At 39.2% G+C, this 22,866-nt stretch overlaps 1 protein-coding gene across 2 annotated transcripts in view; it reads left to right on the top strand.

The window, feature by feature from the left end:
• Positions 1 to 22,572, top strand: part of LRP5 (LDL receptor related protein 5) — a 164,789-nt gene extending 142,217 nt beyond the window's left edge. The window contains exons 16-23 of one of the 2 annotated variants that reach the window (XM_048484227.1): positions 4,961 to 5,170; positions 6,872 to 6,997; positions 9,464 to 9,700; positions 10,429 to 10,536; positions 11,402 to 11,638; positions 13,706 to 13,845; positions 15,602 to 15,699; positions 16,179 to 22,572. In XM_048484227.1, the coding sequence (XP_048340184.1) occupies positions 4,961 to 5,170; positions 6,872 to 6,997; positions 9,464 to 9,700; positions 10,429 to 10,536; positions 11,402 to 11,638; positions 13,706 to 13,845; positions 15,602 to 15,699; positions 16,179 to 16,440 (1,418 nt within the window). In that variant the 3' untranslated portion in view covers positions 16,441 to 22,572. Of the gene's footprint in view, positions 1 to 4,960; positions 5,171 to 6,871; positions 6,998 to 9,463; positions 9,701 to 10,425; positions 10,537 to 11,401; positions 11,639 to 13,705; positions 13,846 to 15,601; positions 15,700 to 16,178 lie in introns of both variants that reach the window. The other variant, XM_048484226.1, reaches the window with a different exon arrangement.
• Positions 22,573 to 22,866: the final 294 nt, after the last annotated feature.

Genomic DNA, 22,866 nt, shown 5'->3' with positions numbered 1-22,866 from the left:
GAAAGTGGACAGTTACCACTCCACAAAATCCACTCTGTAGCCAGTCTTACTGGATACCAGCCAACTAGCCTACACCACTCTGAGCAACTTGTCCAAAACTTGTTCAGCCTCCATTTGAGCAACTTGTCCAGAAATTAGGGAATTAATATTTGCCCTCAAATGCTTATAATTACATTACTGTGAAACCTGAAAATGGATTCATTCACAGAGTGCCCTAATTACTAGCAAACTGAAAAAAAGTAATATTTATACAATTTTATTTCAAAAGGGTATGCAAAATGTAGTTTCTATATTCCCAAGATACTTGATCATGTTTCATGCCTCTGTTCAAAGATGAGACTCTGTATTCAGATGATTTCTTTATTGCTGGCCTTGTGGCTGTAATAAACCCTTCCTTCCTTCCTTCCTTCCTTCCTTCCTTCCTTCCTTCCTTCCTTCCTTCCTTCCTTCCTTCCTTCCTTCCTTCCTTCCTTCCTTCCTTCCTTCCTTCCTTCCTTCCTTCCTTCCTTCCTTCCTTCCTTCCTTTCTTCCTTCCTTCCTTCCTTCCTTCCTTCCTTCCTTCCTCTTCCTTCCTTCCTTCCTTCCTTCCTTCCTTCCTTGCTTCCTTCCTTCCTTCCTCTTCCTTCCTCTTCCCTTCCTTCCTCTTCCTTCCTTCCTTCCTTCCTTCCTTCCTTCCTTCCTTCCTTCCTTCCTTCCTTCCTTCCTTCCTTCCTTCCTTCCTTCCTTCCTTCCTTCCTTCCTTCCTTCCCTCCCCATGTAAACAGTATCAAAAATTGTAAACAGCATTTAGACTTCTATTGCCAGAACTAAAATTAAGTGCCAAAACACTTTCCACTATACCACATTCCCCTCCACATCACATAGCACCACCCTGCAGTACCAGCTCCCAAGGGGGGAATGGTACATCTTTAGCCCCACAGTAAGGAAACAATGCTGCATTTACTTAGGTCAAAAGAATTGGCACTCTCTAGCATTTTGAAAAGCAAAAGCCACCAGGTGTCTAATGAGCAGATTAGGCCTTGCCTAGAAAACGAATTAAAGCAATAAACAGATAGCAGGCTCAGGGAGGTGAGAAGGAGAGAGGATCTCACATCCCACCCTGGAGACATGGCAGAAACTGGGCAGATCGTGACATCATGAAAGCTAAAATTTGGGACACTAGAAAAGTCTGAAAACAAGCCACCAACATCTCAACCTCAAAAGTTAGTGTGCTGTAGTGGTAATTAGTGCCATACTAGGACCTGGGAGAGCAAGACTGAAATCCCTACTCTGCTATTGAAGCTTGCTGGGTGACCTTGATCCAGCCACACACTCTCAGCCTCGCTTATTCTACCAAGTTGTTGTGAAGAATGGTGTACGTCGCTTGGGGTCTCTATCGGAGAGAAAGGCAGGGTATTAATTAAATAAAATAAAAAAACAAATACAGTTGAAAAAATAATGTGACTCAGAATTGTTCAACATATTACAGTATTAATGCGAAAGCAAGGATGTAGTGTGCATTTTGTCCAGTCAACACTGATTACAGGAATCTGAGAATGGAACACTCATAAATCTGGTGTTCAGACCCTTAGTACTGAATTTTACTTCATAATAAAGGTCAGCACAGAACAAACTGTTTTGTATGTGTGACTGTGTGTTGCCCTGTGGGTGTTTTGTTTCCCTCTCACATATTTAATGAGGCTTTCATGATGGGGGTATTTCCACTAACAGCCAGGAACAAGCATGTGTGTTCCCAAAATGCCAGTTTCATTTACTGTTATGTTAGAAATTTTATACTGGTCAGAAACTGTTTGAGGCAGGCACTTCCTCTTGTGGATGAGGCAGAGAGAGATTTTTACCAGTTTCCCCCATCATCCCCCCCTTAAGATTATAATGCTTAAGATTATAAAAGAACAGGAGGCAACATGAAGGAGTTCTGTAAATTGGTTCCAAACATAAAGGGCAGCAACAAAAGAAAGGGTAGACTTATTTGAAGGAGCAGAGAGATATTTGGATGGCTATTGCACTAGAAGCTAAAGAAAAGAGTAAGGATAGTTTAGCAGGAAGAAGAGGTATTTGTTGGCTATGTGCTAAATTATCTATTAACTGAGCCGAGTTTGGATGGTTTGAAGCATGTCTCTTTCAGGATGAATTTAGAACGAAGAATTTTTCACTGCCCTGATAGGTTTGATCCAGCCCCATATACATGTCATTATATAGAGGTTATTTGAGGGGGAAGAAGTATACTTTCCTCCTCCAGTCTAGATTTGTTTCAAGAAAAAAAATTATCTGATGGTCACTGGGGGTAGACATAAAACATCTTGTTGGTTGCGGAAAGAAAGGAAGGGTATCGGTTTGAAAGGGAACTTTAGTGTATGTTAAATAGGAAATAATCCATTACTGTGGAAGAGTTATTATTGTTTGACCTGTGCATTATCATTGTAATGCAGTGCACATTGTGTGTAACAACACACATGCTATGAATAACGTATGTTCCTTTATTGGTTCTGCAGAAATTTTTTTAAACAATTCCAGTGTTCATTTAAGTTGTGTGTCTCCCCTCCCCTTTAGACAAAGTTACCCATATTTACTATTGGATGTCAGAGTAATTAATTCCTTTGGATTTAAATATTTGTAATATAATTTACTTTGTCTAACTTGGAAACAACTAATGCATTATGGCAAATCAAAGGCAAAACAGCTTCACTAAGGGGCTGTCAAAGATGTTATGATATGGCATTGGGCTCCATTGAGCAAAGAGATGACCATGTGGGCATGCCCCGTTTTTGTCTGTGTTCTTTGTATAGTTCTACCCAGAGAACTGGTACTTCAGTCCCTTCCTCTAAGGAGATGAGTTTTCCCAGTGTGTGCGTGCTCTGACGAGAGGGAGAGGAACACCTTCCTTGTAGGCTCCTTTGTTATCATCATACTAGCATTAGCTATGAGAACATTCTCCTTAAAAGATTTACTATGAACCTATGCTGTTTTCTGCAGCTTTTCCTTTGAACTCGGGGGAGGTGAATGTTGTCTGTTTTGTTTACTTAGGTGCTTTTTCACTGTATCTCCCATAGGGTAGCATCTTACATTTTAAAGCATCTATCTCTTCCTCCTAGGTCTGGCAAGAAATGCAAAGTGTAATGTTCTCCACATGATCTGAAATTTATTAAACAAACCCACAAGAGAGGCACATTTTGCCTCTGTGTTTCTCTCTGTAAGAAAATGCTGATGCCCTTGACTGATCCACGCCTCATCTACTTTGATGTCAGTATCAGTCTTGTGCCCAATAATGGTCCTGTGGAGATAGATGACAACTTTGTCTGTTTAATTCATTCACAGTCAGCTTCCAAACCTTTTAGTCATCTGCTCCCTTCTGACTTTACTAATCAGCACAAAGATGTGACCATATTGCAGTCATCAAATCTAGAAGAAACATTTTCTAAAAGCAGCATTCCAAATCTCATTATTTTTCTGAATTTATAGGTGCCGTTATCAGTTCATCAGCTTATATGACTCACCCAGTTGCCCATTCATTCTGTCATTTTCTGCAGGCATGACACAAATAGGACATGTGCTGAAGAGGTCTTCTTCACCTTTCCCTCCTAATCCCTCTGTACCTCACAGCACTACCTCCTACAGTCCTTTTTTCTTATGGACCAAGATGTTGCACACTCTGCTGTTCTGTGTCCCCTTTGTTTACTTCATAGGCTTTCCAGAATCCTCTGGAAACCTGTCTCCATGCTGTTCATCTCAACATGGGAATGGAGGGGTGTCATCAACAATGAGAGTGAGGATTGACAGAGGTCTCACTGCAAGGAAGATCAGGACAAAATGTACCAACAGATTCGTTCCAACAGATGTGCACCAAATATTCAGCAGAAATACCACATTATTTTGGCAAGAGAACAGTGATAAATAGACATCACTGCAATTGGGACTGAGACTTCAGACCATATTTCTCTGTTCCATTTTATCTCTTTCATCTACCACAATGTAATTTCAAGGATGCTGGAAACAAACTTGGATAGTTAAAGGGAGCTCACTCCACAGTGCTCCCAGTAAATGTTTTTGTAGTTGAATTGTCTGTTGCCTCATTGATCATGCTGAAGCAGCTTATCACAGTGCCTTTTGCATGAGTCCAGTTTCATGCATCATGCCATTATAGGCAGTGGCTCCTTCAACTCTTCTATTTCTGGTGGGATCTATCCCAGTTTCCATTCCCATTCCTCTGTGTAGGTATTCACACCAGTCGACCCTGGATACTCTGGCTGCTACAGTAGCAAACTTATCTCTTCACCAGTACTTCCCTTGGGTATCTCTAATCCCAATGAGGGGTTCATGGAAAAGCCATTTTTAGTAGCTCAGCTGTTGTGCTATTTACAAGGTGCAACAGCAATGATCTCTTCATGCACTGTGAACTCCAATTGTGGTGGTTGTGTGGGCTTCCCAAAACAAAAACATTCCAAATCCTCTTTCCTACCCCCACTTGGAATCATGAATCCTAAATTTTATTTTGTTGCAGCATTGCTGGTGTAAGCTTTTAGTTACCTAGCCTGCATCTGTAGGTATCATACCATTTGTGGGATCAGTTTAATCTACTCATAAAGCATTTGCCAGCTGGAAAATGTTATTTGATTAGGTTTTTCATCTGTCAAAACTACAAATTAATGCACTGTGCCAAAACCTGTGCTATCATTTAAAATTCATTGCAGCAACTCTATGTCTGGATGTTCTGTGTTCCTTTCCTTTAGTACCTTTCTCTCTTTCTGCACATTCTATCACCAGTTGGCTCTTTTTCCTTATCAGTCCAGTTTTGCATCTATTCTCTCAATCTTATTCATATACTGAATCCTTTAATACTCAAAATATGGCTTTTGCTAAGCACATATTAAGTCGCAGTTATAGTAATAACTTTTAGAACAGTTATTTAAAACCCTCTTTTTAAAGATACATTTTATCAACAAATGTAATTTATGACTTTCAGGAGCTAACCGTGTGACACTACAGGACTCCAACATTCTTCAGCCAATGGGGTTGACAGTGTTGGGAAATCATCTGTACTGGATTGACCGTCAACAGCAGATGATAGAAAGAGTTGAGAAAACCAATGGATACAGGAGGACCAGAATACAAGGACGAATTGCTCATCTAACAGGCATCCATGCGGTGGAGGACATTGACATGGAGGAATTCTGTAAGTTTAATTACTTTGTATTTCTTGGATATTGTTTTATTTAAAGATTTTAGCTGTATACGTGGCTTGGAGTCTTTTTTGCAGATGGTTGGCTAAACTCATGCGGTCATTTCAAATTAGAATTATCTGCCACTGTTTATGTATTCTAGTATGTGACTTTTTGCATCTTTACATTTGCCTTGTGGAAGTTGATTTTTTAAGTACATGATAGATTTCAATGTTAATTGTACTTGATTGAGTGTGCATAAGAATGTCAGGGGTCAGAAATTATACTCAGGGTATAGACAAAAGATGCCGAAGTGTTTTGTTTTGTTGAGCTTCTCTGCTGGGTCATTGGTTGCCAGCCTCCAGGTGGAGCCTAGAGGTCTCCCAGAATTGCACCTGATCCCCAGACTACAGAGATCAGTTCACCTGGAGAAAATGGCTTCTTTGGAGGGTGGAATCTGGCATTAGAACCCACTGACATGCCTTGCCACCCCAAACTCCACCCTCCCTTCAGCAGAGAAGATCCTTGTGGCTATGGTAGTGGCTAGGGCTGTCACCATCAAAACCAGTGAATCAGATCTCTCTTGACCAATCCAGACTCCTAATGGGAACAAGCCCACCCTGGCCTTCCCAGTTCCTAAAAATGCTCAGTGGGTGCCACAAGATGCCTGTGTACTACATATTGGGGACCCCTGGACTTGTAGTAGACTACTTATGACCTCACTACTTATGACCTCACTACCTGGGTAGGAATAATCTAACAAGTGCCATTTGGGTACTTGTCTCCTCTAAGAATAGTTTGTTTATAACAAACATGATTAAGGCTGTCCCACGAAGTATACCAATATGCATTGTTTTGTAGGTGTAGACTCTCATTGTCCTGGGTCTGTGTTGGCACAATTGTGGTCCCAAAGGAAAAATTTAGTATCTTTGATTGCCTCTAAATATCCTTTTTAAAATCCTTTAGTTACTCTTTTCGAACAGTGGCATTTACTAAGAGAACTGTTCCTTTAATTACTCCCAATTTTTAAGGCTGCTGTGAAGTTAATATTTTTTTTCTTCTGGCACCATAGGTTCTAGTTGACAAAGCCACATGTACATTCTAGTTTCCAAAATCTGCTCCAGGATTCTTCAAATTGTTTGTATGCTTCCACTGAAACAACCTCTGAGTAGGATATGAAGAGTTTTAGGGCATGCCTTCACACGTGCTTTTTTGTGATAACTGTGCTGATCTCTGCTAGTCCAAAGGGTTGCACAGTCAACATGCATAAAACACCACCAATGATATTTCCTTTTTTTTTGTGCTAAAGCACTAAGCCCAATAGTGTGGGAAGCACCAATATGAGTATGTTCATAGAGTAGTTTGAAAAGAAAGTATCTCTGTGTCTACTTCAGTCACTCCTTCTGTAAGACCCTTTTCTTTAACTGAATAATGCAGCTTGGTTTAATAGTTTTAAGAAGCAGTTCCTTAGCATTTAAAAGTTGTCACACAAAACAGCTCTAATTTTTAAAGTAATGTTTAGTTTTCCTCCTTTTCTTGTTTGGTTAACTGTCTACCCAAAACTCTATGATCATGGTGTGGCAATTTCTTGCAATATCATGAAATTCCTTTAAAACTTTGGACTACAATTGTTTTAACATGTTTTGTGTTATGATTTAAAATATGATTGTGGTGAAATTCCTGCCCCCTAAACATGTTTCCTGTTTTTTATGCAGCTGCACACCCATGTTCTCGAGATAATGGTGGATGTTCACACATCTGTATAGCAAAGGGAGATGGAACTCCAAGGTGTTCTTGCCCAGATCACTTGGTACTTCTGCAGAACCTCTTAACATGTGGAGGTAAGTAAACCAAGCAGAAGATTTTAATGAGTTAACAAAAACAGGGTTTTCTTGGTTTCACTATGCAAACCTATTTGGATTTGATTGTATTGTAGACATTATATTGTCTTAAGATAGTCTTCCATGACTAATATATATGCATTTCAGTACTGTCTGCTTAACTGACTCCCTTCTCCTATGGGACCCTTTCCATAGACCTTTTAGCTACCATCTTCAACATGAGAAGCAAAAAAACGCACCCACCCCCCCAAAAAACTTTATTCTTGTGCCCTGAAGGATTCATAACCCAAAGGGAATGCTTTTCCCATGTCTTCTGAAGGGCACCTTCTTCTATGCCTTCTCCCCTCTGCCTCGCATTACTCAAATCCTAAACAAGATGTTATCAGACAGAACAGCTATCTTTGTAGCCTCTTACTGGCCAAGACTGATGGCCGAAGACAGGACACATACTTTTCCCCAGGCTCCCAACCGCTTCTACGTCAGAGAAATCTACCACCACAGTCTTCACAGCCCCAACGTATCTGCTTGGTTAATCCAGCCACAATAGGATAATAATCTCAGAAAATCCAGGATATCCTGCTTGAATCTTAGAAAGCCTTCCACCAGAAAATCCTACTTATATAAATGGAGAAAGTTCCTAAAATGGGCAAAGCAGGCGGTGGGGAGGTGGCTGTGGACCCTCTCACCTGTCCTTTCTTGACTGTTTTCAACTGCCTGGTCTCCCTTAAGGATAGAGTTCTGGCCAAATCCTCCAAAGTCTACTTTATGGCAATCTCAACATTTCATGCCACTTTCTTAGCAAAATTAGGTGTTTCCTAATGCTGACTCCAAAGCCTTCTTCGGGGTGAGGGGTGTTGGCAAAATCTTTAGCCTCCCCACAGTTCTCCTACCTCACAATGCAACTTTTCTCTTTTTTTCATTTGGATCATGGGTAGGCCCATTGAACACTTTGCTACCTGCCATCTACAGCTCTTCTCAGCTAAAACTGTCTGTTTAATCTCCATCACTTCTGCCAAGAAAGTAAATGAGACTCAGACGCTCAAGGTTTACTGCTCCTCACCTTTCACAAGGATACTGTGGTTTTATGGCAAAGCCTCCTTTTCCTACATAAAGTGGTGTTCTCTTTTCATCTTAATTAAAACTGGGTTATACCAGTCTTCTGTCTAGCATCTCAGGATGATTCTGAGAATGCCGTACACGTTAGATTTTGTGTGTTCTTTTGCCTTCTGTTTGCTTTTACCTTCTGCTTGCAAATAACAGAACCATTAGGATAGAAATATCTTTTTTGCCTTGGAGGAGATCAAAAAAGGTTGCAGAATTTCTGCCCAAACAATATCCCATTGGATTGTGCATATAATTTGAAACTGCTGTGCAGAGACCAATGTAGAATGCCCACTGGGCATCACAGCTCATGTTACCAGGGCTTAGGCTGCCTCTTCTGCTTTTTGGAGAAACAGCTGGACATTTGTAGGGAAGCACTTCATCTATACCATCTGCATTCATCAAGCACTGCACTATTGTCAGGGTCATGCCTTTTGTGCTTTTGATATATGTAACCATTGATGTCTGAACTGTATACTTTACATTCTGTCTTGACCTGAATTTATGGCTTCAGTGTTGCTTCTAGACAGTTAGGCCTCCCCTGACATGTCGGCACCATGGGAAAGAATAATTGTTGTTATCTTGTCTCTGGGCTGACAGCCAGGTGGCTACATATTGTTATCTGCTACTGATAGAATAACCTTGGTGCTGGGTACAACTGAAAGTAATGGTTATCTGCTCTGAGAACATGGGAGGGGAGATTTGGTCAGGATAAATGTATGTCAATTAGCCATGTTCCTCAGCACTGGCTTTGAAACTGTATACTTGGTCTGTGTATCCATAATAAAGGCTACTGTGCAATACACCAGAGTCTAATTATTGGAACAAGATCCAGGGATCTAACAATCATTGATGTGGACTCTAGGAGGATTTTGCTGCAGGCAAAGCAGTCCTCCAAATCCTAATTTATCCAGAGCTTCACACTCAGCTCCTCTGGTAAGCAAGCACACCATTCTCCCATGTGGGACTGTATAAAGATGAAAACATGGTTGCACTTACCTTTATCTGATGCAGGCACACATTCCTCCATCTGCCCCTGCTGTGAGTAGGAAAAGACAGAGAAACTTCTGTTTAGATCCTCTTTCCAGTGGTGGCTTCAGGAATCTGAGGGAGGGAGGTGCCGTCTCGCCCTTTATATAGGCTTCATTGGTGGGAACCATGCTAAAGAGTGAGGTAGTCCCTCATACCTCTGGAACTTTTGTGTGTGCATGGTTCTATGTGTGCTTGCCCTATGTGTGCTTGCTCGGAAGAACACTCGGTGAACATCAGTTATAGGTAAGTGCAACCATGTTTTCCCTGTTTCAGAATTGCTTATTCTCTTGAAGGTCTGTAAACTGAATGCATTCTCTTCATTTCCATGCTCAGAACCTCCAACATGCTCTCCAGATCAGTTCACATGTGCAACTGGGGAGATAGACTGCATCCCTATGGCATGGCGATGCGATGGATTCTCTGAATGTGATGATCGGAGTGATGAGGATAACTGTCCAATATGCTCAACAGCCCAGTTTCAATGTGAGAAAGGGCAGTGTATTGATGCTCGGTTAAGATGTAATGGAGAAATAGATTGCCAGGATAAATCCGACGAAGCAGACTGCGACAGTAAGATCAATTATTTTAACCTTATATTGTAGATGCTAGGTGATGACTAATGGCTTTCCCAGACATTGCTCAAAGCACAAATAGAATTAGAAAAGGGCCGTTAATGCTTCCCAACCTTTGACATCAATCTGCTCTTCAGAGACCCTCTGAGATATAAAAAGAACTGGAAAGGTTCTATCTTTATTTCTTTTGGGGTCATACTGCAGTTGGAATTGCTGTAGGATCGATCAGATGTCAGACACTGAAATTACCTGGCTCTGGTTCTGCTACTTCACTCATAACAAACCAGACAGAGCTTAGAAATCTTTTATTTCCTGACTCCCTAACCGCAAGCAGATATAATCCCTTTTACTTATTTCTTAGGAGTGTCAATAGTTATATAAATTATCTATTCATGAGCAAACCATTATAAAACTGCAGTCATGGAAAGTGATTTGAAAAATTTGGCTGTAGAGTCTGAAGAGTTACCTCATCTTTTAACCTCAAGGTGTTTGTTACATGGACTGTTGCTGGTTAATTTTTATTCATCACCATGTCATTACTCTTGCATGATAGCACTTCACACAGTATGAATTACTGATGTATTACTGACAAAAATTTCTCTTCAGAATCTGACAAAACAATTGTTTGGGGCCTTTTTATTTTAAAAATATCATTTAATTCCAGGGAAATGGTCTTTTTACTATTTGATGGAGTTTGAGAATGAAATGTATGTTCTCTTGCAGCAGTTTGTCTCCCAAATCAGTTTCGATGTGCCAGTGGCCAGTGTATTCTCACAAAACAGCAATGTGACTCATTTCCAGATTGCATTGATGGCTCTGATGAACTTACATGTGGTAAGGATCTTACTGTTGCTGAATTATGTTTCCGTTCAGGTACTTATGATTAATTCTTAAATGAAAAATTACCCTAAATCTAGAAAAGTAAACTTGTGTTTGTACAGCTGAAAGAACAAAAATCTATAGCTATAAGATCAGCCAATAGTGTTTATTCAACCACCTGTGGACTTTGCAGAGTGGGGCTTTCCTGGCTCCCACTTCTGCTGTAGACCACTAGGCCCTCTGAAATTTTTTTCTTGGGCAGCCAGTGAATCGTCAGTAATAGCATAAGTGACTAAGTTGATAGAGGCAGGAATTAGTGGATGTTGTCGTCCCTTCAAATTGAAATACCATTCTGTCAGAGGAACTGCATGGTTGGTTACATGCCAGAAGTCATGCCTATAACATTTACCACCCCAGGATCTGTCAGGTTATTCTCTCTTGTGCAAGCAGTCAACAAGCAGAGAAAGTTACAGAGAAGGACAAGTAACAGCCTCTTGAGGCAGAGCCTATCTGGAAAAAAACAGATTAAAAAACCTCCTCTTGGGCCAAGATAAAAGCATTAGAAGGAAGGGCTATGAGAGAGAGGGGGGGAGCTGGTTCCGATGCTTACAGATCCTGTTCTGCTTATGTTCCTGATGCTGTCTTTTCTTGCCTCACCTTTCCATTTTTACTACTGTCATTTTTCTGACAGTGTACAAACATGTCAAACTCTCTTTTGATTTTAGAGGCCATGAACTGAGCCCACTTAGTCTGATGCAAATTGGGACATAAAGAGGCACGAACTTAATAAATATGCCACAGACTAACTTCAGTTTTTTTCTAGAGTTATTCACATTAGTCATTCACATTTGGATTCCCTCCCCCCCTTTTTTCCCCTCAGCAAAAAGTAAATCCTCTTCAGATGAATCTCAACCTCACAGTAGTGCCATTGGACCTGTCATTGGTATCATTCTGTCGCTATTTGTCATGGGAGGAATGTACTTTGTTTGCCAGCGTGTGGTATGTCAGCGCTATGCTGGACCAAATGGACCCTTCCCACATGAATATGTCAGCGGTACACCTCACGTCCCTTTAAATTTTATTGCTCCAGGAAGTTCTCAACACGGCACTTTCACAGGTAAGGTTTCTGTAGCTGATGATTGGTGGTAATATTCTCTCAGTGTATTTATTTCACATGTAAAACAGCAGCTATAAAGCCATTGTAATTGTGTTTTTTCTATAAGAGCGTTTCCATGTTTTTTTGGAGGGACATGCTTAACTGGCAAAGAAAGGACAAACATTTGAAGCTGACTGTTGGCTTTTGGATTTCAGAGTTCTGGACTGAAGTCATGACTTTGATATAGAATCTTTCTAATTGTGATAAATCTTTCTTTGTCATTTCTGTATATAAGAGAAGACCATTTTCAGTCCTCACAATATAATTGCTCCAGAGTTCTGTGGGCTGTCTAGGTGTATGCACAGCACTCCCATATATGAAGACTTTGTGGTTTATTTCAGTAGCTAATGACCATAGTATACATATCCTGTTTCAAATGTGGAGATGTCCTGTTGGAATCAGCAGCCGAGCGTATGAGCATGTCTGACCACCCTTATATGCAGAAAGTTAATAGGCATTCTGGTGCTCACATTCACCTTAGTATCTCTGTCCTTGCTCCTCAACTAATCCATCCCTTATAGATGATAACTATGCTTTGAAAAACTGTTTCATAGATTAATATCTTTATTCCACATATAGAGTATGTGCTAGGAGAGCCCTGCTTATTGCATCTATAGATTCAGTAAATATATTTTTTAAGTTTTAAGGATTTTTATTTATGATCTGGCATTTAGGAGTGCACATAACAAAATTCCTGAGCTGAAGATATGCATGCAAATTGCTGTTTTGACCCATCCTCATGATTTTTCAGTATGGTAGGAACCCAGCATTCTTAGTGAAATGAAATTACCTTTCACAAAGAAATCCACTTTGTTTTCAAGTTCGGGTGCTACTAGCTTACTTCAGCATGTGCTTGTGTTTTTCTTTGATTCGGCTGGTTTCTTCAGCAAGCACATTTCTTCATTCAGTCAGATCCTTGCAATGAAGGAGCATAGAGCCAACTACTTTTGGAGGCAAGCCACAGAAAAACACAGTTCTCTCCCCTCCCTCTTTTGTGGACAGCAGAGCCCCTTTGTTCATTTCAAATACTATGACTGAGAAAATAGAGAGCTGGGCAATTTGTTCAGGGGCCCATGGAGTCTGTCCCCTTGGCTAGATTTACTTGAAACATGGGGGTTATTTATCAGACAGCACTCACTCTACTGACATTTGGTATTTAGTTGAAAAACAGCCTTACCAGCCCCCGTGAAGTCCCCTATATGGCATAATGGTGGTATGTATTAAAACAAATGACAAGAATGCCCACTGGGAACAACTGGAGATGCCTGAGTCCTATTGAACAGAATGGAAGTCAGGAATGGCAACTGATTTGCATAGGTGCCATTGAAGTACATTACAGCACACAAATGTTGCAGTGAAAATATGGAAAGGATTATGAGAAACCTCCACTGGGCCTGGATGATGTGCCTTGGGAGTGGAATGACAGTCCTTAGGCACAGATAAGCAGCTCTGGGACTGGAATGACAGCCCCCAAAATGGAATGGCATCCTTGGGACCATGTAAACTGCTCTGAGACTGGAATGATAGCCCACAGGGCACTGATTCCAATCCCAGGAATTATTATTCCACCCTAGCGGCTGTCACTCTAGTAAAGGTATTTTTATTGTCAGCCACTGTAAGAATAGGAAAATGCAGACAGGATTTTTAACCGCTTAAATGTCATGAACTCACCTTCTAGACTGCTGCTTGACTGCCATCTTAAGAATCAGTAGAAAGGGTTACCAACTTTGGGGGTTTGTGAAACTGAACTCCTTTGCTCAATCTGCTTGAAAATATAAATGTGAGATAAATATGTTTGTGTGTGAGAGAGAGAGACAGTTAGAAAGAAAAATTCATTTTTCATTGAAAATAATTGTTCAGAATTCTGCAGCCATGTGGATTTAATCCTGAACTAGTAAATCCTCAGCCTGTTCCAAAATTGCAATGAGATTTTTCTCAGTGCATTCTCCTCCTGGCAGTTCTCATGATTTTGTAAGTTCTGTGGCAAGTGTAAAATCTTGACTATATGTACCTCTGTTCTCCACGTAGGTATCTCATGTGGAAAATCTATGATTAGCTCCATGAGCCTCATGGGAGGAAGCAGTGGTGCCCCTCTTTATGACAGAAACCATGTAACTGGGGCATCCTCCAGTAGTTCATCCAGCACCAAAGCCACTTTCTATCCACAGGTAAGTTTTGTAAGCACTAGCTCTTTCCCTGTTCCCACCCCCCACCCTGGCCATAAAATAAGCATGGCTGCTAAGAATGAACCAACCAGGATTGTTCTTGGACATTGAAACCTACTGCTTGCAGACTTATCTAATGGCAACTGATAGTGGTGACCACTCTCTCATGCATTTCACTGAGCAATAATAACACTGTTTTCAGAACAATCCCAACGAAGTTAGAACGATCGATCCACTTGTTAATGAGTAAATAATAGCAGCTTTTGCAGCACATGTTTTTGTTACAATTGTGACCGTTGAGAATATTCTTATTCTTGCTTTCTGTCTCCTTTAAAATGCAATTACTCTGTTCTTTGTGAATTTTTGATGTTGCTAACCTGGTGAGATACTTGGTGCTGTGTGCTGCCACTGGCATATACCAGAGTGAAAAAACAAAGAGAGAGACTCAGTGGGGGATGATGAGGAGCTTCAAAGGTTAAACATTTAATCTGCTGTTTGTTTACGTTGATTCATCTTGGCTTTCTGAGAACCAACTAAAATCCCTTGAACCAAATTTTCTGTAAATAAAAACAGTTGTTGTAGCACGGGAAAGAACTGGGAACATGTCAGGAAAGCATATTCACATTGATCAGTCCCAACCTAAACATTTCTCTGCTAATTATGCAGGATTATGCGTAAGGCACAATTACCCCACCCCAACTAGTCCTAACTGTTAACTCAGCATCTCAGCTGCAGGCTCTCAGAATGGATTTGGAGGCCTGAATTTCCCAGTTCCATTGCTTTCTTTTGTGACCTTGAGTGAGTCAACCAGAATCTCTCACATTAAGAGTTACTTTCAGAGTGTAGCCATGTTTGTCTCCCAATAGAAGAGCTAGATTCTAGTCCAATAGCACCTTAGAGACTAACAGGATTTTCAGAATATAAAGTTTCAAGAATAAAATCAAAATTAGAGTCTGTTGAAATCCTGCACTGCTTCTGATTTACCAAAAGTTGCCAAACAGGTTGGCCCCAGGCATACTTTCCACTCTTCAAAAAGTGTGGGGAACCGTGCTTGTAGATGCCACAGTAGTAGTGGTAAGACAGTCCTGAAACAGAGAAACAGTATACATAAGTTTATCTAAAATTCAAAAGGTACAAATCTTTACAACACCTTAAGAAAACAATGTTTTTTAAACTTTCAGAACTGAAGGGTCTAGTAGTATCCCAAAATTAAGAGAATTTGAGAAGGCAAATAAAGCATTGTAGGATCCTGCAAATACATCAAATAATTAATAAAAGGCCCGATTGTAAGGGGAAAGTGGTGAGGTGATCTCTGCTGGTTTTTAACCAGAATTGCCAAAATACCAGCTCATAGTACATTGATAGGCCGCCTGGTGGAGAGAACATAGTTGAAGAACTTACCTTTGCCTTCAGAAGGTCTCAGTTTGATGTCTGTGTCTCCATTAAAAAAATGGATTGCTGCTTGAAGGACTGTGAAAAACTTCTGCCTGAGAATAGCGGCCAATCAATGTAAATACAAAGCTAGATGATTCTGTATATGGCAGCTCCATGTGTTCATATGATAACAGGGTATTATAAAATATTTGTACATATAAAAAGACATTAGCAGTAAACTAAATTTTCAAATTTGGATACAGAGCTTTTTGGCAAAGTGCTTTTGGTGTGAACTGGCACCTCTGTGTGTGTACTATATTCTGCCATAATTTTTGGAGCCAATGGCAATGTTGAATGGGACTGTTTTTGTAATAAACCTTTGCAGATTCTGAACCCACCACCTTCACCAGCAACTGATCGCTCCCTGTACAACACAGAAGTGTTCTACTCGTCAAACATTCCTTCAACAACAAGATCTTACAGGTATCAAGCTCTTAACGTCACCCAAAGTTGATGTCAGCAAGTCAAAATGAATATTTTAAAAAGCTGTAGCTTTTTAATTTAAAAATCTCTTTTGTTGCTGTATTTTGAGCTGTAATCATCGTTTGTTAATCAGTCAGTTTAAAATGTTTCTTCTAATACTGCTATTTGGTTTTGAATATTATAAAGTGTAACTGGCAGGGAGTTAGGGTAGAAAAAAAAATCAAATCTACACTTTTCATTTACATTTCTATATATAAGTTGTACCTTGGTAGCTACAGCTGGGGTATAAGATAAGTTTGTCTGTTTCAGTGAAATGTAAAGTGGCAGTGTACGTTCATAGGTGCTGTCTGATAATTGGAGTCAGCCTACTTTTGATGTGGATGCAAATAAAAGCATCTTTTTAGGTTCTTGCATCTCTTTTTCCTACTGGATCCATATTTTTACAATTCTGCTAACTCATTTTGGTTTTTTTTCTTCAGGCCGTATCTTATTAGGGGCATAGCGCCACCAACCACCCCATGCAGCACAGATGTTTGTGACAGTGACTACACCACAAGCAGATGGAAAGCCAATAAATACTACATAGATCTCAATTCAGACTCAGATCCTTATCCCCCTCCGCCTACTCCCCGCAGCCAGTACATGTCAGCTGAAGAGAGCTGCCCACCATCACCTGCCACAGAGCGGAGTTACTTTCACCTCTATCCCCCTCCACCATCTCCTTGTACAGACTCTTCATGATTTCAGCTGAAGGAACTGTTTTTATGTAAATATATTTTAAATATGGACAAAGATTTTTTAAAGTATATATATTTTATGATCAAAAAATGGGGTGGGAACTTAACAAATGTGAATAAAAATGGGTGGGTCTGGACTGTGAAAATTGTACAATGGAAGAATATTTATAAATCTGTTTTTAACTTAATATCCGTTCTTTTGTGCCATATTTGCCTGTGCATCGAAGTCACAAAATTAAATTGACCTCCAAAGGAGGTGGGGATGGGGAATATAATACTTGGAGCTTTTTGAAGTCATGATTTTAATCACTAAAGGGAAATGTGCTGGTTTCACTGTTGTGGGTTTGGGGAGGATTTTTTGATTTTGGTTTTTAAAGTTACAAAAAAGGATAGTAGAAAAACTGTGTGAATGAATGACGGAGTTTGTTTGAAACACACATATGGGAAATTTGAAAAAAAATCCTGTTATCTGATTTGATCATAGCTAATTAACCACAACAATGCACTTTCCTTTTGGAATGCAGAATGCAAAAAAGGGCCCCTTCTATTTTTATTCCACCATTCACAATCTAGAGGAACCTGTTAACTAAAAAAGTGGAATTTTGAATCTTGCACGCAGTTTCTTCACCACAAACCACTTCTGTTGAGATAAAATATACATACATGTAAACACATTTGTGTTTAGCAAGCTCTTGTCAGATTTCTGGGAACCCCAAGGTAACTGTAATTGAAACAGCAGGGGATATTTTTGTTCATTGTTTATTAACATTATAATTCCATGTAGTGGTTGTCGTGAGATATGTGGCTGTGAATTGAGTAGTAGAAATAGAAAGGAAAAACCACTACCAGTTATCTTGCTGTTTTGGAAGATCACAACTTTATGTATAGTCTGTTGTCTGAGGCAGTCCCCCCCCCTACCGCCCCGCCCCCCCCCCCCCCGGTTGTTTTTGGCCCATGGAATCTTGATATGAAAGTTCCACATTTTACATTTTTGTTTGCAAAACTGCAAATAAACGACTGCACCATGTAGTCAATCATGTATTTTTCTAATTATTTGATTTTTAAAAGGTGTCCCTGAATATTCAGGGTACAGATTTATGTCAATATTTACAAATCCAAGAATTGCAAGAGTTACCTCAGGAGAGGTCCTCTTCCTTTCAACCCTGACATAGATCAAATCTTTCTTCTAAAATAGTACCTCTTCTGACATGCACATGCATAATTTAACAAGAAAACCCCCCTACCACCCTTGCTTTTTATTTGGAATTGTTTCTACATGTAGCTTTATAAGACTTCACTAATCAAGCCTTAGCAAAAATGCTTGTAGTGCTCAGGATTGCAATGCAAATGTTTGGAGTTTTCAGCCTAAAATGGAAAAAAATAGACCAATTTAAAACCCTATTTCAAGAACTCCAAAGACCTCAATAACTTTTAATAATTCAAGAAGACTATTGGCACTAGACTAGCTACTATAGATGAATTGACTTTGGCTTAAACTAATTTTAGAGCAGTCTGTAGAATATTAGGCCTGTCAAATCTGTTCTGTGTATGATTCTAGTAGAATGTCCCTACAAATACTGGCTTGGCACTGTACTTTGTGGTAGTATTGAGCAGGGGGTTGGACTATGTGGCCTTTGGCCCCTTCCAACTCTATGATTCTATCTGTTGGTATCTTTGATCCTGAACTGTTGGAATCTTCCATAGATGTTGGTATCTTAGCTGTTGGAATATTTCATTCTAAGTTATTCTAAGGTGGCATGCTCCATCTTAAAAATGAATTTTTACTCTCCAACGTTAGGCTGCTGTAAACCAAGGTTCCTTGGTCACAACCCTTTCCCTAAGCTTCACATGTACTCTTGAAGCATATGTGGACTTCTTGGGGGTGGGGGTGGGCTTTCCCTATCATTTCCCATGTACAGAATTGTCCATTGCTTGAAAAGAGAAATACACTAGCTGTCCCACACACTGCAATCAGAACATCGAATTAAGACAGATAGCTTCAGGAATGTGTTGAAAATACTTATTTCATGGGTGTTTGGAGGAAAAGACAATGACACTTTTTTGTAATAACACCCTGTACTTCTGCTTTGAGTGTTCAGTCAATGGTTTGTACAGAGTGGGTGGAATCCAAGTAGTCTAAGAGCTAAAATGTGAACAAGTAATAAAAGATGACTGGAAAAGAAAAAAGAACCAACAATAATCTGTTTTCACAGCTGCAGAACAGCACGTGCAACAGGCTTTTGCCAGCCTTAAGAACACTGACAAGGATGAAAAATGTTCCTTTTTGAACTTGTAGCTGGATTTTTAGGAAATATTTTTGGCAGAGCAAGATGTGAAATTTTTCCAAACCCTGGCCAGTATTTCCTATCTTATTGACAGGATAGAGTCAGATTTCTGATGTTGTCTTACCACTTCTTTCTTCTTCCTCAAATCTGCTCTTCCTAGCCATTTGGACCTTAGGATTTAGGAGGTGCTGTTTAGACCTGTGGGATTTTTCTTTTCTAGCATCTTGAGAAATTAGAGTTATAATCCTGTTCTTTGCTTCCCATGCTAGGCTTCAATTTAGGGGACAGAAACTTGCAATAATTGTTACATGTCGATCTGTACGCCCATGAATCCTGCAAAATTAAATTTCCTCTAAGCTTCAGGCTGCAGAGGATGTAGTTTTACTACTTGCTTCTGTCAGAGAAGTTGCTCACATTAAAACTTCTGCTTGGTTAAGGTCAGAGTCATAATGGAATGTTAGCTTCTTCCAATCCAATCCAATCCAAAAACCTTCATTAGGCATAAAAAGTTAGCTTCTTAAGTGGCTTTCAGTCCATCTTCCAATTTAATGATGTAAACTGGTGGTGTGAGAAGGCAGTGACATATAGTCCTGCCATATAGTTTCATGCCTAATCTAATGTTAAGTAAAACCAACATAAATTACAGTTGATAGATTTTCATCCAGTTGTTTGACATAAGTGTGTTGTGCGTAATGGCATTTGTAAAGAGATTGCTGCTGGTTACAGATCTTGGTTATATGTGCATGTTAATTTACTATGTGCTTCACAAGCTGTATGAATCATTAACAGATAATGATTTCCATAAATGCCAAGCTCCTTAAAAGAAAACTACAGACTTTCACCTACTTCGTTTGACAAGTCCATTCTGAAGGAATTTAACAGAAATATTTTACATTCCTGACTTATTTTGAGTTGAGGAAAACTCCCTTTTGATTTCAAGAATGCTTTGAGTGTTTGCAGAATCATTGCTAATAAAGGTTCTGAAAATGCTATTTTCAGAGAATCAACATCAATAGTTAATTGAGAAGTAGATACACCATTTTAATCACTGGAGGCCATCAAACCCTTCCCAGACTTTTGTTTTCATTATGACTCTGTAGTATGTACATGGAAGTTTGTTTCCACTACATGGCAATGTGTCATTATAAAGGCTGCTCTTCTATGAGTTCCTACAATCCTCTTTAAAGTAATTTTAAGAATTATTTACTCTGAAGTATGTGAAAATTGCACATTATGATGTTGCTAGCTTCTCTTCATGAAAATGTAATGTCTTGGATTCCGCTCCATGAGGCAAGACATTTGAGCATATGCAGCTGCTTTGGACTGAGTCAGAGCAGTAGTCCACCTGGCCACTTTGTTTTGCTTGACAACAACTCTCCAAGGTTATCAGGTGGACCCTGATTTAAATACTTTTAAAATGTTAAGGTGGAGGTTCTTGAAACTGGCATAATGAATGTTCATGGGACTGCCTTATAAAATGAATAACTTGTTCGAGGGAGCCACCACGCTGTTGCATTTTCAAAATGGTTATCATGCCACTCATAGTGTTCATTCTGTGGTATTGGAATATCCTTTGGCCATGAATTCCATGAGAATTCACATATGTAATGTGTGAAGAAATACCCCCTCTTGTTTTCTTTTTAACATGCAGTTGGTCAATTTACTTGGGAGTGCACAGGTCTAGTGTTTTGAGAGCAAATATCCCTCTGCTTTATAAGCTTAATTAAAGATTCCAACCATTGGGGTGGATCCAAACACCTTTTAGGCCAGTGAAGAGGAGAAGAAGGAGTCCCCTTTGGCCATCTCAAAAGATTCTGCTGGGGATCATAGGACCTGCATGGATAATAAAAGTCATGTGGGACAGGGATTGCAGTAAAGACAATAGGGTAAGATTAAGCTACAATGCTGGTTGAATCCAACATTCAGTAAGAGGGCCAGTAAATATGTCTAGCAAATTAAACAGCTCAGATGTGTTAGGTTCACAATCCTAAATTTGTGGGTTTTTTCATTTATACAGAAGGTAGAACACTAAAATTAGAATTAAAAATTTCCTTTGACATCACAGTAAGTCCAACCTATAACTTAAAAACCTGCACTAGTCTAATCCTGAAAGGCAATGAGGTTGGAAGCCTTGGTACACAAAAATGCCCTTTCGAAGAGAAGAAATAGTCCTAAGCTCAGTTTACCAAAAGTCTTGCATTAGAAAATAACTTAAAAATAAAGCACCTTTACACAAGGAGTCATGTCCCCTGTGGTTAACTCTGTGTGTGTGTGTGCGTGCGTGTGCATGTGCGCATAATGCACAGCTGCATGTATGATGGAAAGAAGAGTATAATTACAGGTTTAACTTGTAAAATATTTGTGGAAAATATATTTTGTAAACAATGTAACTGAAGTATTTGCAGTTAGAAACAGCAGTTGTTGATTTATTAAATAGAAAACCTATTGGCCTGAAACAAAATGAAGCAGGAATTGGGCTTCCACAATTGGGACCTGGAGATTCTCATTTTACCTTGTAGACCTGCCACTCAAGTATGAGACAAAGCATCCAGCCACTGTTCTTGTTCTCTGTATGCTCCCCAGCCAGCTTTGCAGGTTAGAAAGGTAAAAGGGCGTATCTGGGTTGCAACCTGGAAGCCTCAAGAATAACTTCTTAAAATGACATGTAGAGTTTTGCTGTTACACCTGCAATTCAGAGGGCATTTTAAATAGACATGAAACCCAGGCTGATTCTTCTCTAAATATTTTGCAATTGCTGCTGATGTAAATGTAAATAAATGTATACAAATATTGTCAAGAATTGTTATAATAGACTTACACACCAATCTTTTTTATATTTATATTGTAAAATGTATTTTGCAAACAACCTAAATATTTTACCTTCATGTTTGTATCCTTTTTGTAGACACACCCTGTTATACACAGAAGAAGAAAAAGTGCCTTTGGTATTTTTAAACAGCCTAATATACCTTAGTTGGGCAAATGATAACATAGCCTTGAACAGGCAACATCTCTGTTGTCTAATTTTTTCACCAAATGTGTGACAAAAATGTATTGATGTGTTCAGTTCATTTCACGAAAAATATTCTCAGATGATGAAATTTAGCTTGCTTGTATGCCTTTATTGCAGCATATCTGCAATATTAACGTTAGAGCATTAATGTGATGGAATCAACTTAGTATGGAGGAATTACTCAGAACTGAAACAATTCTAAGGGAGCTTCCGCTCAATCAAAACATTCATCCCCTTTTGCAGGTATCTTTGTTTTTTAATTATTATTAACTGATTATCAAAAAATAATAAAGCATAAATATGGTTAAAATAATCTTCCTATTCTTCAAAGATCTAGAATTCACAAAACATAATAGTACATTTTTATTTCCACAATACCATTGAACTGAAGTTCTGGCAGCATAGGGAAGTTGTTAAAATCCTTGTTTAGAATATAGCATACAAGATGTAAGGAGGACTGATGAAAACAGCCGTTTTCTTATACAACCATCTATATACCAGTGTACAAGGAATAGGCCTTCGCCAGTATCAAAACAGATCATATTCCAGCCAAAGATGTGCATTTTAACTACCACTGATCTCACTGAAAGATTAATAAGCATGTGCTTACTCTCACTGAACTCTACTGGATATAAAAATCCTAACTTTCAACTGGATCATACTTCTAAAGTTTGAATCCTACATAAAATTGTGATGATGCAATCCGTAATTGTTTCACATCATTGGTACTAAAAATTTTAAATCACTGGCTTCATGTATAATATCTGTAAAGTTAACTCTGCATTTGTGCTATAGATGTTGTTGATTTTGTTTTGTAATTAAAACTTTGGGAAAAATGTTTGGCACCTTACTGCATAGATTTTTTTTTGTAATGTAGAACTGTTGAGAGATTAATTTTCTGGAGGGCATGTTTTTAAAAGGGCGTGTGTGGAAGGGTATTTTCCTCTTGCATTCCACCTTTTTGTTGAAATGCATAGACTTGCCTGTCAGGTTGAGACTTGATTTTCATCTTTGAATTCATTCATGGTAATGAAATCTATTCTACATGAATAGATTTAAGGCTGTGCTGAGACTTTCAGTTGTATGTGAAGGGCCCTATCCCATTTAGAAAAGGCTTTGCAGATGTTTTATA

This window comes from Sphaerodactylus townsendi, linkage group LG02, assembly GCF_021028975.2.
Source record: "Sphaerodactylus townsendi isolate TG3544 linkage group LG02, MPM_Stown_v2.3, whole genome shotgun sequence".
In the NCBI taxonomy this organism is placed as follows: domain Eukaryota; kingdom Metazoa; phylum Chordata; class Lepidosauria; order Squamata; family Sphaerodactylidae; genus Sphaerodactylus; species Sphaerodactylus townsendi.
Note: the sequence above shows the minus strand (reverse complement) of the source record. Positions and strands in the feature narration are given on the sequence as shown.